At 32.8% G+C, this 18,281-nt stretch overlaps 1 protein-coding gene across 1 annotated transcript in view; it reads left to right on the top strand.

Moving 5' to 3' along the window:
- Lis-1 (LisH and WD40 domain-containing Lis-1) overlaps positions 1-18,281 on the top strand; it is a 90,387-nt gene that overhangs the window by 67,545 nt on the left and 4,561 nt on the right. The window contains exons 3-9 of the mRNA XM_088224913.1: positions 7,678-7,831; positions 10,215-10,361; positions 12,984-13,140; positions 14,280-14,457; positions 16,332-16,467; positions 17,141-17,296; positions 18,073-18,268. Of these exons, the coding sequence (XP_088081039.1) occupies positions 7,678-7,831; positions 10,215-10,361; positions 12,984-13,140; positions 14,280-14,457; positions 16,332-16,467; positions 17,141-17,296; positions 18,073-18,268 (1,124 nt within the window). The remainder of the gene's footprint in view (positions 1-7,677; positions 7,832-10,214; positions 10,362-12,983; positions 13,141-14,279; positions 14,458-16,331; positions 16,468-17,140; positions 17,297-18,072; positions 18,269-18,281) is intronic.

Raw genomic sequence — 18,281 nt, 5'->3', positions numbered from 1 at the left:
TTTTGTAAGTTGTGGCATACTCCACTATAACCGTCGATATCAACTACCGTAAATACCTCAGGGCCCCGATTACAATGAGAAGTTAACAGAGTTATCTTCACGTATATGTTTATAAATTTGTATAAAATACTTCAATTTAGAGTTATACTTCGACCGGTTTCATAAAATAATTTTATAATATAAATAGCAACGCGAGTAATTATAAGTTAGTTTAATTCCTGACGATGAGGTAGGAACCTCGAAACCGATCAAATCTAAATTAAAGTGGTTTATACAAATTTATAAACATATAAGTGTAAAATGTCATACCACAAAGTGAAAAATGTTTTTGATAACAATAATATAGAGTTATCTTCGACTGTCTATAAAGAAAACCCGATATTTGTGTACAAAAATGAGTATATATTTAGCATGAAAATTTAAAGTACATTCGTCGGTAACCTATAATTGAACATGTTTAGAAGAAAAAATGTATCCATATTCTGCTTTTCATACTGAAAACTTAATTTTACTTCGTAGATTAAAATTGTAATCGGGGCCCTGGTAATAAGGCGCCACGTCTGTAGAGACGGTATTTCGCTCTATTGCATAGAACGCGTTGCAAATGTCAATCTGGTGTTTGGTTGTGACCGACCGAAACAAGATTTTCAACCGAAACCGAATTGCGGTTTGTGCTTACGATTTTAGACCTGAGTACCTACGGCCCATTGTTCTGCTGTAAACTGTCGCTAACTTCGCGATTGATAATCCTAGAATGGTTTTTGTCCGCATGGGCGGCTCTACAGCAGCGGCACCTTATTACGATTGGATGCCGTGGCATACAGCATCACGATTCGCCGCCATTGGGTTACCATTGCAGGCAGTGTCGTATGTTCCACTGGTAAATAATTAAATAAACCTTCCATCGGTTTAAATAAACAACAAATTGTGTAACGAAATGATCATTTTTCTTACATTTTATATCCGCGGACTTCGATTACAGCAATGTGAGATCAACTTTTTTATTACAAACAATGATTGACCTGCAATCGATATTTTCGTTTTAGATAACTGCATCATAATTAGTATTCGCGTTTGTTAATTGATTGATTACAACTAGAATAATGCTTGTATGCTTCACTTGTGTAAATAAGTAGTGTATTATCGACGCTGGCACCATGTTAGATCGAAGCAGCCTTCCCTGATAGTCGGTGTAATGTCCGTATTACACGAATCAGAAAATCGGTAATTGGTCAGAATTCTGACCAAGAAATCTTGCTGTTATTATACGGTACAATTTTGTTTTAAATTCACACCCGTTCATTATGCGCCGCGCGCGCAGATTCTGAATAATAAAATGAATTAATTATTCAAATTCTTCCTCTGATCTGTATAATATAGCATTGAGTAATATTACGTTACGAAGTCAGTCGACAATTTCAGGATAGTCTCTTAGTTAAGCCGGGTAAGAATTAGTCCAGGAGTCCAGGAATCGGGAACTTTTTGTAACATTTGGCATATTTATTTATTTTAATTTATTACCTCCACGGAAAACGCAAATGTTAACAATTATTCTTTTCTCACTTGAAATTCTTATTTATTCATTTTTTTGTTACATTTAATGTTTATATCTTTTGCGTAATTTATGAAAACGTAATTGGTATTTTAATTTTTTAAAATTGTTGTTTTTAATACTTATTATGTATGACTGTATGTTTTCCGAATAAAATTTAAAAAAATAGACCGGTACAGCAGACCAGATAGTAAATAGTGAGGTGCACCCAGGCGAGGTCAATGATCTAAATCAGTTTATTATAACTTTTACTTTTTTTGCCCGCAACCTGCGAATGATTGAACTTTTTCAACGCACAAAACAAAACTTGTTTTACAATATCTGTAACACGTTTTAAAAACAATAATAATTAGGTACTATAGTCCTTAAAATATAGGTTGTTTGAAAGGACAGCTGTCAAACTAATGTCACTAGTGATGGGAAATTATTGATCACTGATCATGTACCGATCAAACCGATTTTATCAGTTTTTTTCATACAAACATGAGACTGTTTCCGAACACATTAAATACTTTTTTTCATGAATAACGACAAATGAATTATTTTTTATTCGTTCGATTTACGTTGATCAATTTGTCTCATCTCTAGCATTTTTGCAAAATGACGTAACCTTGTAAGAACGTCGTTAATAATTAGGTTTATTATAGTTTTTTTAGTTTTATTATAGTTTTTTTAGTTTTAAAGCTGATTTTATATAATTATGTCAAACATTGTATTAAAAATATAAATTAACATGCCAGATACGAATGATTTTTCGTGTGTCAATATAAATCACTCCTTAAACGTTACTTCAAAGTTAAGTTCTCACTTTTGCTGACAACTGTCATTCTAATCAAGCTATATTCTAAGGACCATAATAATAGTAATTGCTACACTGGTACATCGGTTCAAACAGATTTACCTGTAATTTAACCAATTAGAATTTTCCATTCGAAAATTACATTGCATGTATTCTTTTGGACATCTCAACATTTGGTATATTTTAATTGTCGCGCAGTGTATGTTCGAATAGTCAATAAACTAAAAAAATCGATTTTGAATATCTTTTATACCCTGTTCAACGAGACTGGCTCTCGTTACACGTGCTCGCCACGAGCCCAATGCGTGAAATACGGCCGTCTAGACATTCTGCGAATGCGCGAAATACGGCCTTCTAGCCATTCTGCGAATGCGTGAAATACGGCCGTCTAGACATTCTGCGAATGCGTGAAATACGGCCGTCTAGACATTCTGCGAATGCGTAAAATACGGCCGTCTAGACATTCTGCGAATGCGTGAAATACGGCCGTCTAGACATTCTGCGAATGCGTAAAATACGGCCGTCTAGACATTCTGCGAATGCGTGAAATACGGCCTTCTAGACATTCTGCGAATGCGTGAAATACGGCCGTCTAGACGTTCTGCGAATGCGTGAAATACGGCCGTCTAGACATTCTGCAAATGAACACCTGCACGCAAGGGTCCGTTTTACTGATTTAGAAGTGTGTAATGACTGGAAATAAATTAAATTATTAAAACTGTAATTTTCAAATAATCAGTTAATATTATATTTTCCCATTGTTTATGTTTGCAATAACTGAATACCTACATTTTTGTTTATTACTTTTGTTTTTTTTTTATCAACACGTATAAAAAATGCATCGCAATTTTAACATAGATTCACATAATGACCTCAGCAGCGTAACGGTTAACTAATATACATATTTAATAATACCTACTAATATATATTATTAACAATAAGGCTCTAACAACTAATTAAGTATATTGCCATCATAATGTTTCTACAAAAGAGTTTATAAATTAGGGATGTAATGATTCCGATACCGATATATCGGTATCGCCGATTATATATAGCCGATATTAACCCTTATACTGCTAAACAACGATATATCGTTGTTGTTAATCCCTGTCATAAAGTTCTAACTAGACTGATGCTGACGTCATAATCCCCAAAAGGGTAAATGAATTCAGGAACTGCTTGTTGCACTTAACCGTCAGTGGTATAAAACATTTTCAAAACATACAAATTACTATTCGACGGGTTATTATTTAGTTTCGTACCTATTTCAGGCCTACGGAAAATTTAATACAAAAAATATTTTCTTACGCGCAGTAAAAATTTAAGCATTAAATTGTGCAGCAAAGTTTCTTGAAAATGAATAAAAAATATTTTAATGAAAACGAACAACTTTGAACAACGTCACTTGTTCATATGAATCAACCAATGATAAGAGGGTTGTTTAAGATTTCCGGTTTTCTAATCGTCAATGGACCAATCAACAGAACTAACCGAGAAGAAACGGAAGAGACCTTGTGACGTCACACGCGGATTAATGTCAGAAATACAAAACTTTAAAAGATCGTAGCGCTGATAATACGATACATAAAAATTGAACAAAAAAGCTTTGTCTATTAACATTTTTTTTTTAAACCACTAAACATCCTCATTATAAATTTACTTATGATGTTTAAATTCGCAGTGCTTTTAAGAAAAGAGAAACGAATAAACACAGGAAACTTCTAGCTAGTCGGGACCTGAAACAGTGAACTTTTTTACATTCCAGAAACAGTGAAATAAAAAATAAATCAATGTTAATAGCAAGATTTTTAATCACTTATATGACATTTGAGGAAAATAATTATATTCGGTGTTTTCCTCGCTATTAAACCCGATTCAGTGATTACGAAAATATTGATGTACTTCCGTAATGAATAACTAATTGAATACTTTACCTTTAATATATATACTCTTATCTAGTGAGGTCCCTATATCACCGGAAAACCCCATAATTAAGAATATAAACAAATACGTAAAGAGCCATAAAACATAAAAATAATTCACCATGGAACCTAATGATTGTCAATTAGGACGTTTGAATATTAAAAAAATCATTTGTTAATTTATTATAATGGGTACCCACAGTAATGGGAAATCAAAATGTTTTAGCTGTTCATTAGGTAGTAATTATAACTCTACTAACAAAACGTAATTATTACTGTACAAACTCTATTCTACAAACAAAACGTAAATGAGGTATATCAGCTCGATATTGATCCAAAAATACTTCAGAAAAAGTTTCTTCGATTTCGTGATCTTCGTAAGAGTCATATTTTTAATTATTATCACTATCACTTAAAAAAATATCGTTATTGTCTAATTCACTTTCGGAATAGGTTGAGCTGCTAAGCCTCCGAGTTTCTCGGCGAGGTACTATTATTTCTTTATCACTTTCACTATCCGTTATCATTTGGAATGATATATTTTGTAAATTTTATTCATAATAAAAAGGACGTTTTGCAGAGTTAAATTGTTAGTTAGAGTAACAAAGTAAGATTAAAAATATATATAAATGTAAAAAATATGTAATTTACCTCAGCTGTTTGTAATTTCGGCAACTGTTGTCTATCTCGCTCAATCCATTATGCGTGAACTAGCTATTAGTGTAACGGAATATTTTTCTTAGAAGAGATATCAATTTGTGAGACAGTTGTACAAAAACATTATTTTTTAAAATTAAAATTATATTATAACAACTACCAAGAAATAATATCACTTCTTAGTACATTTACCGGTTACCTTTAAGTTTCAATCTAAATAACTCCCTACAAACATTTGGACATACTCAAAATATTGTTGATTAAAATAACTTGCATAAAAATAGTATTTTTAGGCATTACCTAGGAGGTAAAATAATTTATCCAGATGAAACTCACCGACATCAATAAAAGCTTCAGCTCTTTTAGTTAGCAAAAGTCAACAGATGGAAGAGTTGAGGTAATGTAAAAATAATCATGAATGTGGATGTGTAAACATACCCAGAATAGTGAATATTTCGCAGTGTGTAAAGTGGTCATTTGAACCAGCAAACGACAGATTATAAGTCCTGTAAATGCCTAGACTTCCATATTCCCTTGGCAAAAACTTTTTCCCTCTCTATTGCAACAAATTTCAAGATATATTTTACTCAATTTTTGTTTAGCATGCATTGATGGAAGTGGTAGGTTTGATAATATATAACAGAGCACTTTGCCCCGCAATCAATAAAAAAACTATCATAATTATTTCGTTTCAATAATAACAATGCGCCTTGAGATTGCAGTACGAGATCAGTTTTGTTTGTTTTTATTTTCAATTTAGAAAGGGTTTACAACCGCTGTACGAAAATTGTCTATTTGCGGCACGAATTTTCTATCTTGCTCACTCCATTGGTTTTGAATTAGATATTTATGGAATGGAAGATTTTTCTTGGAATTGCTATTAATTGATAAAACAGTAGTGTGTTTGGAAAACAACGTATTCGATAAAATATTTTTGAAATGTATAAATAAGAGGATTTCTGATTAGATTCTTGAAAAACTGCATAGCAGCGTAAGGGTTAAGAGTTTGAAAGGCTATAATACTTGTCTTATCAACTGAGCTCAGTTGCCTCAGAGCGTCTGTTTTCAACTGCAGGTCTCATACAAAATTATTTGCCTAAAGCTAGGGTTTCCTAGAACAGCGGTGCCCGTATTTTAACGGCCGTAGTGAACGGTGATGCGGTAGACAGCCGTCGTAACGTCGACTAGAGAGTGGTTTCCTAGGGAAACGGTGTTAAATGGTGTTGATAACACCGTTTTCCTAGGAAACCACACTCTAGTCACCGTTACGACGGTTATCCACCGCATCACCGTTCACTACGGCCGTTAAAATACGCGCACCGCTGTCCTAGGAAACCCTAGCTTAACAGATTGTCTGCTAATAATTTGAACAAACTTTGTTTTCTTAACAAAAGTCTACCAAAACCTAACTTTTATTAGTGACTTTGTCTTGTGTATCGGTTTAATTTACCACTTTGTGTAATTGAATGATAATTACTTTCTTAATTAGCGCTTTGATTGCTTGATAATATTATTTTATTCCATACAAATAAATATTTTCTTAGAACTTTAATTTAATATTTTGGTTTATAACCTTCTCAAGGTTCAGCCTCTAATAAATATAGGTAACTTTTATGCAGAATAAAGACAATTATTCATTATTTATTTGTTTTTTTTTTCTATTTCTACTAAGCCACCGAAATCGGTATCGCCGATTATTTACTCTTATGATCGGTATCGGTATCGCATCGGCAAAATTATGTATCGTTACATCCCTAATATAAATGAAAATGATTTTTAAAACTACATGTTTATCAAATGCATAGTGACAAAAATCTACATGAAAATTTTATATAGATTATTGCTCAACTATTTTTTAAATTTATCAAATTATAAAATAAAAATTCTGTATTTAGTTTTATTCCACTTTAATTCATAATTTTCACCAGAAAATGTCGGTAGAAAAACCCTATATGTATTCAATGAGGAAGTTCAGTGTCTTTTTAAAAATTATTTTATTTGTTAATAGACTATTAAACTAAGCCAAAAATGTTTTTTTTAAATATCGTATTATCAGCGCTATGATGTTTCAAAGTTTTGTGTTTCTGAAATAACTCCGTGTGTGACGTCAGAGGTTGTTCTCTGTTAGTTGTTCCGATTGGTTCGTTTACGTTCGGAAATCCTTCACAGCTTTTATATCATTGGTTGGTTCATATGAACCAGTGACGTCGATCAAAGTAGTGCGTTTTTATTAAAATATTTTTTTTTTGTACATTTTCAAGAAACTACAATTTAGTGCTCTAATTTTTACCGCGCGCAATAAAACATTTTTTTTATTCAATTTCCCGTAGGGCTGAAGTTCCTCATTGATTGTAGATAAGTTTAACTACACAGAAATCAATAGATTAAAAAATGTAAGAAATATGGATATTTAAACATAGGCAGAATGGTGAATGTTACACAAGATGTAAAGTGTAAACCAGCTAATGACATGTTATGAGCCCTGTAAATGTCTAAACTTCCATATTCCCTTTTAAAAAAATGAGCTCCATCTCTGTTGTAATATATATATTATGTAAATTTTGAGAACTCCCTATGGGTGGAATCCAGTCTTTGTCTACAATCAATTAGACGTACTCAAACTATTGGCGTTCTCCATAATGTATTTTAATTTTGACTAGGTTAAATCTGCTTTATAAAATTTTTAAACCATTTTTTTTTCAAGTTTTCTAATCGCCAATGTACGAATAATGTCCCTTTGTCTCCAGGAACAAGGCCATCGCCGACTACCTGAGCAGCAACGGGTACAATGATGCCCTGGAGGCCTTCAAAAAGGAGGCTGACATGCACGGGGAGATGGACCGCAAGTTCGGGGGACTGCTGGAGAAGAAGTGGACGTCCGTTATAAGGCTACAGAAGAAGGTGGAATAACCATCCTGATTTTACCATTAAAACATCCCATCTCCTAGTACTGGTGTAATATTACTCAATATTGCCATAAATTTATCCTAGTTCTTACGTAAAATCATTCTAGTACTCCCATAAAATGATCATAGTTCTGCCATAAAATTATTCTAGTACTCTTAAACAATCATCATGTACTGCCATAACATCATTCTAGTCCTCTTAAACAATCATCATGTACTGCCACAACATCATTCGAGTACTCCCATAAAATGATCATAGTTCTGCCATAACATCATTCTAGTACTTTTAAACAATCATCATGTACTGCCATAACATCATTCTAGTACTCTTAAACAATCATTATGCACTGCCATAACATTATTCTAGTACTCTTAAACAATCATCATGTACTGCCATAACATTATTCTAGTACTTTTAAACAATCATCATGTACTGCCATAACATCATTCTAATACTCTTAAACAATCATTATGTACTGCCATAACATCATTCGAGTACTCCCATAAAATGATCATAGTTCTGCCATAACATCATTCTAGTACTTTTAAACAATCATCATGTACTGCCATAACATCATTCTAGTACTCTTAAACAATCATTATGTACTGCCATAACATTATTCTAGTACTTTTAAACAATCATCATGTACTGCCATAACATCATTCTAGTACTCTTAAACAATCATTATGCACTGCCATAACATTATTCTAGTACTTTTAAACAATCATCATGTACTGCCATAACATTATTCTAGTACTTTTAAACAATCATCATGTACTGCCATAACATCATTCTAATACTCTTAAACAATCATTATGTACTGCCATAACATCATTCGAGTACTCCCATAAAATGATCATAGTTCTGCCATAACATCATTCTAGTACTTTTAAACAATCATCATGTACTGCCATAACATCATTCTAGTACTCTTAAACAATCATTATGTACTGCCATAACATTATTCTAGTACTCTCAAACAATTATCATGTACTGCCATAACATTATTCTAGTACTTTTAAACAATCATCATGTACTGCCATAACATCATTCTAGTACTCTTAAACAATCATTGTGTACTGCCATAACATCATTCGAGTACTCCCATAAAATGATCATAGTTCTGCCATAACATCATTCTAGTACTTTTAAACAATCATCATGTACTGCCATAACATCATTCTAGTACTCTTAAACAATCATTATGTACTGCCACAACATCATTCGAGTACTCCCATAAAATGATCATAGTTCTGCCATAACATCATTCTAGTACTTTTAAACAATCATCATGTACTGCCATAACATCATTCTAGTACTCTTAAACAATCATTATGTACTGCCATAACATTATTCTAGTACTCTTAAACAATCATCATGTACTGCCATAACATTATTCTAGTACTTTTAAACAATCATCATGTACTGCCATAACATCATTCTAATACTCTTGAACAATCATTATGTACTGCCATAACATCATTCGAGTACTCCCATAAAATGATCATAGTTCTGCCATAACATCATTCTAGTACTTTTAAACAATCATCATGTACTGCCATAACATCATTCTAGTACTCTTAAACAATCATTATGTACTGCCATAACATTATTCTAGTACTCTTAAACAATCATCATGTACTGCCATAACATTATTCTAGTACTTTTAAACAATCATCATGTACTGCCATAACATCATTCTAGTACTCTTAAACAATCATTGTGTACTGCCATAACATCATTCGAGTACTACCATAAAATGATCATAGTTCTGCCATAACATCATTCTAGTACTTTTAAACAATCATCATGTACTGCCATAACATCATTCTAGTACTCTTAAACAATCATCATGTACTGCCATAACATTATTCTAGTACTCTTAAACAATTATCATGTACTACCATAAAATAATTCTTGTACTCTTACAAAATCATCATAGTACTGCCATAAAATGATCATACCATACCATTGCCGTAAAATTGTCCTGGTACTATTATAAATAAATCCTCTTAAATAATTACCTGGTTGTGTAAAAAAAATCTCTTCTGAGAACTGCTGAAAGTCAAAAGAGCTTTATAAGACTTATTTTTTAGTTAAAATGCGGTTCGTCGGCCTCATGGTGTAATGATCAGCGCATTTGCCTGCCTTGCAGGATATCTCGGCTTCGATTCCCGACTTGGTTGATATGAAATATTTATTAAAGGGGTGTTTTTACTATAGAATATTTCATAGACTTTAAATTCTTCTTATAACAAAAATGATCAAGATACGCTGTAATTGGTGTACCAATGCAGTGGAGCGGAAAGAGAATGGTGAAGATGTCAAATGCGGTTATTATATTTCTATTTGGATAAATGCTTACAATTATTTTTAGGTGATGGAATTAGAGTCAAAGTTATCTGAGGCACAGAAGGAATATATAGAGGGGGCACCGACGCGGGCTAAAAGGACGCCGGCTGAATGGATCCCCCGCCCTCCCGAGAAGTTCTGCTTGATGGGGCACAGGGCACCTATTACGAAGGTAAATTGCCTTTCTAACTCTAATAGAGCAGCCATGATCATAAGACAAAAGGGCGTTGGATAACTAAGATGCTGGATAACATAAAATCAGACTCCTACTTAGAAAAAAGGTCACAAAATCACAAAATTGTATTTTATATAAGACAGTAAAAAAATATCAAAATTCAAACAGAAGGTTAAAGTTATGGTTTCCTAGGACAGCAGTGGCCGTATATTAACGGCCGTAGTGAACGGCGATGCGGTGGACAGCCGTCGTAACGGTGACTAGAGAGTAGTTTTATTTTTTAACAGTGTTATCAACACCATTTTCCTAGGAAACCACTTTCTAGTCACCATTACATCGGCTGTCCACCGCATCTCCGATCACTACGGCCGTTAAAATACGGGCACCACTATCCTAGGAAACTCTAGCTTAAGAAATATGTGTTAAATAACTTATAAATGAAATATATGCACATTGTTATTTTTTGAGCACACATAAGAATATGTTTATGTGTGCCCTATTTCGAAATTCAAAATAAAAATAAAATAATTAACAGACCTCTATCAATAAACTGGAACATTTTTATAATCAATATTCAAAACATCTGCTTTATTGTTTTCTTTTATTTTTGTTTATTTTTTTTAGTTGTAGTATTTTTACAATTTTTTGCATTATATAAATACAATGGATATATTTAAATAGATGTAACATTTTTTTTTAAATCAAGCAATGTTTTGCATTTAAAGGTATCTACAAAAGGTACAACTAGACTATGAAAGACTTATTTTTTATATGAAAGACTTATTAAATATGAATTAGAGGTCGTAAAAAAAAATTAACTGCTGTTTTAAAACAGTTACCCTTCGGAAAAATCATCACAGAAATAAATTAAATTGTTTGAGAAAAACTAAAACTAAATCACGCAGAAGCAAATAATAAAAATAAAAAAATTCTTCGCTCGAAAAATTCAACAATCTTTATCCATAATACCTATCTGTTCGTATCATAATCTCCCAAGGAAGAGGTACATACACATATACGCATGAAATCTCCCCAACCCGTCTGCACCCACCCCACACCATAATCCCGCACCCTTGTCCATCCGTGTACAGATACAGAGCGTATATGTAGATACCTAATTTACCTACCAACCACAGAAATAAGGACATAATCTCGGTCGATGAATTAATTAAATGAAATAGAGATCCAAAAAACATGAAGCTACGAATGACACGAAGACACGTTTAGTTAGGCGCTCTTTTTATTTGCGAACCAACTGACCGAGATGTGAGAAACGTATCTCTAGTTCCATGTTTCCGACCTTGTCAGTACGACCGGGTCGTTCGCAAACTACACACCTCTAGTCTGTATGTCGCAGCCGGATTCTTATTTTAGCTGGAATACACGCTGGCTAGCTAAATCACGCAACGGCTCAGCATTGTAAAAGGGGCAATTGACGATAAGCTATATTGTCAACACTTGGCATTTTACAAATTGGCTAGCCACGTTTAGCCGCTACGTAAATTGGCAAAGATTTGTAATTTGGCTAACATGTATTCAAGCCTTGCTTTTCTTACAGTTTACTTTATTAAAGCACTGCACAGGTGGTTCTATTTTACTTTATTATCAAGTTATTTCCAAATTTTTCTCTCAAGGGCACTTTCTGAAATATCTCTTTTACATTTCGATTCCTAGAATCAATTGAAAATAAATTCTGTTTTCAATATCTCAATAAACTTAGCAAGTCTCTTATTGTTTTATTTTTTTTATTTTTCATTTATTAATAAATTTCATGAAAAGTACATGTTTTTAAAAAATTCTACACAGATCTATTTTTATACATCTAGTAAATGTTATCACTGTAATTCCCAAAAAAAGAGACTAACTCTTGTGCTCGGAGAGTGACTTACACTGTTGTAGTTGTTTATTTATAAGAGTTTATATAATTTTGAATATACGAGTACATGAGAAAAAAAAACATTGGATATATAAAGAAAAACCATAAAATAATAATACATTCATACTAATTAAAATTTAATGGAGTTTTTACATGTGTTCAAAAAATTTCGTTAGATTTACTTTAAATTTATTTATTGATATATTAATCGTTTCTGGTTCATTAGGGAGATTATTGTAATTTTTTACATCTTTGAAAACAAAGCTTTTTCGACCATGACTTCTGTGGAGTTTAGGAATTTTAATATTATTTTGGTATCTGAGTGACTTATTCATCTTAAATTCTTTTATTTTTTCTTCTTTATAAATTTGTGTAATGGAATTTTTTTATGAAGAGTGTCTACTGTATGAACCTTAAATATTTTAAATAGACTTTTCGAATTGAATGTTGAGGGTTTCTTTAAAATTACTTTAATAATTAATCTTTGTACTATTTTAAGAGGGTTTAATATTTTGGCATATGCACCACCCCATCCTACAATACCATATTGTAACAAAGATTGTACAATTGAGTAATAAGCTATTTTAAAATTATTGATTTCAAAATATTCCTTAATCTAATAAATATGCATCATTTTCTAGTACGTTTAACTAGTTCACTAAGATGGTCTTTCCATTTTATGTTTTGGTCTATGTAATCACCAAGATATTTGAAATAGTAATTCTTTGTTACGCTTTTTGCAGGTGATATTTCACCCGGTATTCAGCATGATGGTCTCGGCTAGTGAAGATGCGACCATAAAAGTTTGGGACTTTGAGACTGGCGAATATGAAAGGACACTAAAGGGACACACAGATCCCATTCAAGATATAGCATTTGATCAGCATGGCAAATTACTAGGTATAATTATTAACTAACTACATACATTCAAATATTGTGTGCAATTTCTAGATTACTGGAATAAATTGTTTTTATCCTGGAACAATTAAGAGCAAGATGCGATATTATTAAAGTTAATAAAATTCTCCATGGGCAGTATGACTATGAAGTTGATAAATTTCAACCTAATTTAATCTTAATCAAAATATGCAACTGAGAAGACATTTCGTAAAATTAAAAGCTCCAAAATTTAACCAATTTCAGGATCTCCAAAATATTTTATCGACTTCAGTTCTGTGAATTACTTTAAAAATGAATTACACTTGTATTATATCGTATTACTGCAATTAGGTAACTTCGCAACCAGAATTTTAGAGTTAACTTATTTGTATCCTCCTCCAAGAACGTTACAAATAGACAAGTGGTGCATTGGAATCACAATATTATCATGTTTGCAATCGATGCGCCATTTGTCTATTATTTGTAGCCATTCATGGAGGATAATGCCAAGAAGTGTTTTAGTGGTTAACTCAAAAATTCTCATTTTGAAGTTATTTAGTTGTAGTAATCAGGGATGGGTACGGAAATATCAGTCATACATTATTTATTATTATTTATTTATTTTATATTTTATTATTAATTTATTTTATATTTGCGAAAATCTTTAATTGGTTCATACTATACATATTTAATGGAAGCAGGAAAGGATAGCAGGAAAATTTGGAATATCATCAAGGAAATTTCTCATACTCAAAAACATTGCCAGCCAATACAAAATATTGTCGTTGATGGAAAAATGGCTGATGTCATTAACAATCCCAAAAAAAACGCTAACCACTTTCAACGATTATTTTTCCTCCGTTGGGACAGGACCAGCGAATAATATTTTAAAACATTCTAAAACTACGGAAAGCGATCTTGCACTCAAGGTTGATAACTTGACAATAGCTTCAACCAATCTCTTGAATAAATTTTCACCAGCAAGCATGAATGAAGTACTAGATACAATATATTCTTTAAAGAATACGAATAGTTTGGGAATTGATGGTCTTAGTACTAACATTATTAAATTTTTGGTCTTCTTTAGTTATTATCAACCGAGCAGCTTTTTTTATAGTGCCTTCTATAAATGAAATGTATGTATTGCATATATTTTCTAGTCTCGTGCAGTGCGGACATGTCCATCAAGCTGTGGGACTTCCAGCAGTCGTTTGAGTGCATCAAGACCATGCACGGCCACGACCACAATGTTTCTTCTGTGGCCTTTGCCCCCAGCGGTGACCTCGTGTTCTCCGGCAGTCGAGATAAGACCATCAAGGCGTGGGATGTCACCACAGGGTGAGATTCTAAAGTCAATATAAATCTGTGAAGAAATTCTCAGGGAAGGGAGTATTTAAGTCTAGCCATTTACAGACCATTTTGACCTATCATTGACTGGTTTAAACATTATGCTACATTTGCCATTCAGTCTAACTTTTGAACTCCTACATGTTTTAAAAAAAAAAAAAAAGTTAAGTACAAACTTATTACAGCAGAGATGAAGAACTTTTTAGAGAAGGGAATATAGAGGCATACACAGGGCTTATGACCTGAGTATAAATAAAAAATGAAATATGATTTTTGTAAAATGAATGTAATAATCCGTAAGTATTATTAATAAATTTCAAATAAAAAAATAAAAAAAATAATAATGAGTTTGGAAAGAGACGGGAAGAGAATCCAGCAAATGAATTTTAAAAATGAAGAGAAGTTAGTGTTCTAAGGATATATAAGTTGTCTATTTCCAAAACCCGCTTTCTGCCTATGGCAGCAGTAAAATTCATAAATTATAATGTTTTTAGGAATACATAGTTTTAGGAATCTGTACTTTCTGATTTCAATTACTTTATGTAATAAAATAACGCTTTAATGTATATCCTAACTAACCTCTATAATTCTATTTGTTTAAAAAATACGCTTTATGGCATTTTTAATTTTTAAAACTATTTTTACTGTGCTGTATGGAAAAAAAATTACAAAATAGATTTAAGAGTCCCCAGCACTAAGATAACCTGTTCTAGGGAGGATTTTCGGATGATTATTAAGGTTTTGTATTTTATTATTATGAATCATATAACAATACATTTTTGCAATTTCTGTAGTGCCATCTTCGTGAGTGATCACTTCAAGGGCGCTGATAATTATCATTAATTGTAGAGTAGTTGTATTTAAAAAAACAATTTATACAGTAGAACTTGGTTATAACGATCATGGAAATAGTGAGATCTCGGATGTAACGAGGAAACATTCATCGACATTTTAGTTTATGGTTTACTCCAAACATTCATTCACTATTTCATAGTTGAGCAAAAACTCTTATTTCGTTTACAAACATATTTTAAAAAAATAAGAACCTGAGTAATAAAATCTAAACGGGCGGCTAACTTAGATAATAACGTTTATGACACTATGTAAGTGTCTAATTACTTAATTGGTGTTTTTGCCTACAACATTGAAAAAATATCACACACGTGGTTGAAATTGCGTATAAAAAATCCAAGCTTCGTGGAACCCAGTAAGTACCGGCTCGGCACCACATTGCAATTTACAACTTCTTTTGTAGTTTATGAATGACATCTTTATTTCGGGGGGGGAGGGGTTTTAAAATGCTTTTCAGTTTTTTTTAAATGTTTTATGGTCATGCGTAATAAACAATACTAGTGGGTGATGTCAGATCAGTTAAAAACTAACCCAAGAATTATAAACATGTCTACTAACGAGAGGAAGTGTCTCTCAGTTTGTGAAAAAGTGACAATTATTTTTAAAATGGAATATGATGCAAAAAATCTTGAGGTGTATGAAAAAAATTTTTATCCACAGTGTAAATAGTGTGGAAAAAAAACATTGTTTATTTATCTTCATTTTAAATTTAAAAAGTTTGTAGGTAACCATTTATTGTAATTTTTTAATTATCTATACGTAAATTTTTTTTTTTACTAAGTATGCAATGGCGATTGGATTAAAAAAAACTTTTCTCTGGTATAAGAGTAATGCTTATAACAAGCAAATTCAGTCGATCCCACCTTTCTCGTAGTAACCAAGTTCGACTGTATTTGTTCGTCAACATTCTGGCTACAATTTAATTACAGAAATGCATTTTTAAGAATTTTTATGTCTTAGATATAGAAATAATTTCCACGTAATGAATGTATCATAAATGATTTTAATTTCAGATATTGTGTGAAGACCTACAGTGGCCACAGAGAGTGGGTTCGCATGGTCCGCATCTCCAGCGATGGTTCCCTACTCGCCTCGTGCTCCAACGATCAGACTGTCCGAGTATGGCAGACAGATTCCAAGGATTGCAAGGTTTCTACCAATATTATTTTCCCTTTGCAACTGGCGGAATTACCTTGTTTGATCCCGTCAGCAATCAATAAATAGGAAACAATTCTTAAAGCCTACATTTTTGGAAAACATGCCCACAGGATCGTGCCGTTCAAGTTTAATATTTTGTAACATGGCCCTTATTCTCCATAACAAGTTTTATCCTGTTACGCATAGATTCATACTTAATGATTTCGATAACATTATTTATCAATAAAACTTCCTTGTGAGTGGTGTTTGACGAGTTCAAGTTTTCTGTCCACCATTCTACCTCCTGCAAGCACTCCTCGGTCGTTGGGACTAACCTTCTTAATGGAAGGTGCTTCAGCGATTTGCTCGCTATCTGCAACTGTCGGCAGTGCAGTCGTCCTCTTTTTACCACGAAGTTGGCAAAGTTTAACCTTCCCAGGAGACTTTCGTCCTTGAAAAAAAATTATTTAGTGTTGGAAAACAAATAAAAACCAAAAGTCAATTTTAAACAGAGCACACACAAAAACTGTGTAACGGGACCAAAATTTGACCACCTACCATTTCACCGATCTAACTAAAATACCCATATAGAAATTTGGCATGGCATAGGCTATGCCAAATTTGCGAATATTTTTTTGAGACTTTGGCATTGAATACATTTTTTCATACATTCTTTGTTTTTCAGGTGGAGTTACGAGATCACGATCACGTGGTGGAGTGTGTGGCGTGGGCTCCCGAGAGTGCGGCAGGCCCAATCAATGAGGCTGCGGGCCACGACAACAGGAAGGGGGCCCATCTTGGGCCCTTCCTAGCCAGTGGATCACGCGACAAGACCATAAGGGTATGTGACGCCCTTAAATGTTTGTTTTACGAATTCAATTATCCAAACTTTTTATAATAAAACAACCTAACCCCCTTCAGCCTCGATACTGGTTGTGTTCAGTGAGGTGCTTGCATAGAAAAAGAAAATGTAAGTTTTTGTATAAAAGAAAGGAATTAATAAATAATTTCAAACATCTCGATTCATTCATTAGTCAGACATCTGATTTTGTTTTGTTATTTTCTATAATGCTTTATGTACTTTTAACTGCATATTCTAAGAGTCCTCTAGGCATTTATTAAATAAATAAATATCAAAACTACAAGTTTAGGGATAGTGAGAATATAACTGTTTAAATTGTCACTTAAAATATTTTATTATTGTTGTTTTGTACCTGAATTGTGTGTATACAAGTGTTTGGGTACATTGACAAAATATCCGCATCATTAGTGATATGCCAAATTAAAAATAGGGAATAAAAATTTTGTAAATTAATAAGTTAAAAATCTTAGTGTGGAAAAAATATATCTATTTATTTATCAACGGTTCAAAGAACCCTTTACAGAAAAATGTTTTGCAGAAATTATCACAGCAGTGAACAATTTATAATGTAGTACTCGGTATGAAAAATAATAGAATAAGTAAAACTAAAGAATTTAGTAAAAATAAAATATAAAAAAAGAAACATGACATCTGTATAAAATATTATGCAGTAATGGTGCGTCTATGAATGCACATATAATTCTATTGCAAAACTTACATGAAAATATTACCTAATGAAATGTGAACGGTGTCAGGTGTGGGACGTGGGGACGGGCATGTGTCTCATGGCTCTGGCGGGGCACGACAACTGGGTGCGCGGGCTGAGTTTCCACCCGGGCGGGCGCTACTTGCTCAGTGCCTCCGACGACAAGACCATTCGCGTGTGGGACATTAAGAACAAACGCTGCCTCAAGACGCTCTATGCTCACCAGCACTTCATCACCAGTATTGGTCAGTATATTGC

Source organism: Micrasema longulum, unplaced genomic scaffold (genome assembly GCF_059751315.1).
Source record: "Micrasema longulum isolate JH-2025_06_02 unplaced genomic scaffold, ASM5975131v1 h1tg000319l, whole genome shotgun sequence".
Classification (NCBI taxonomy): Eukaryota; Metazoa; Arthropoda; class Insecta; order Trichoptera; family Brachycentridae; genus Micrasema; species Micrasema longulum.
The sequence above is the reverse complement of the archived record's forward strand: the minus strand, read 5'-3'. Positions and strand labels throughout refer to the sequence as shown.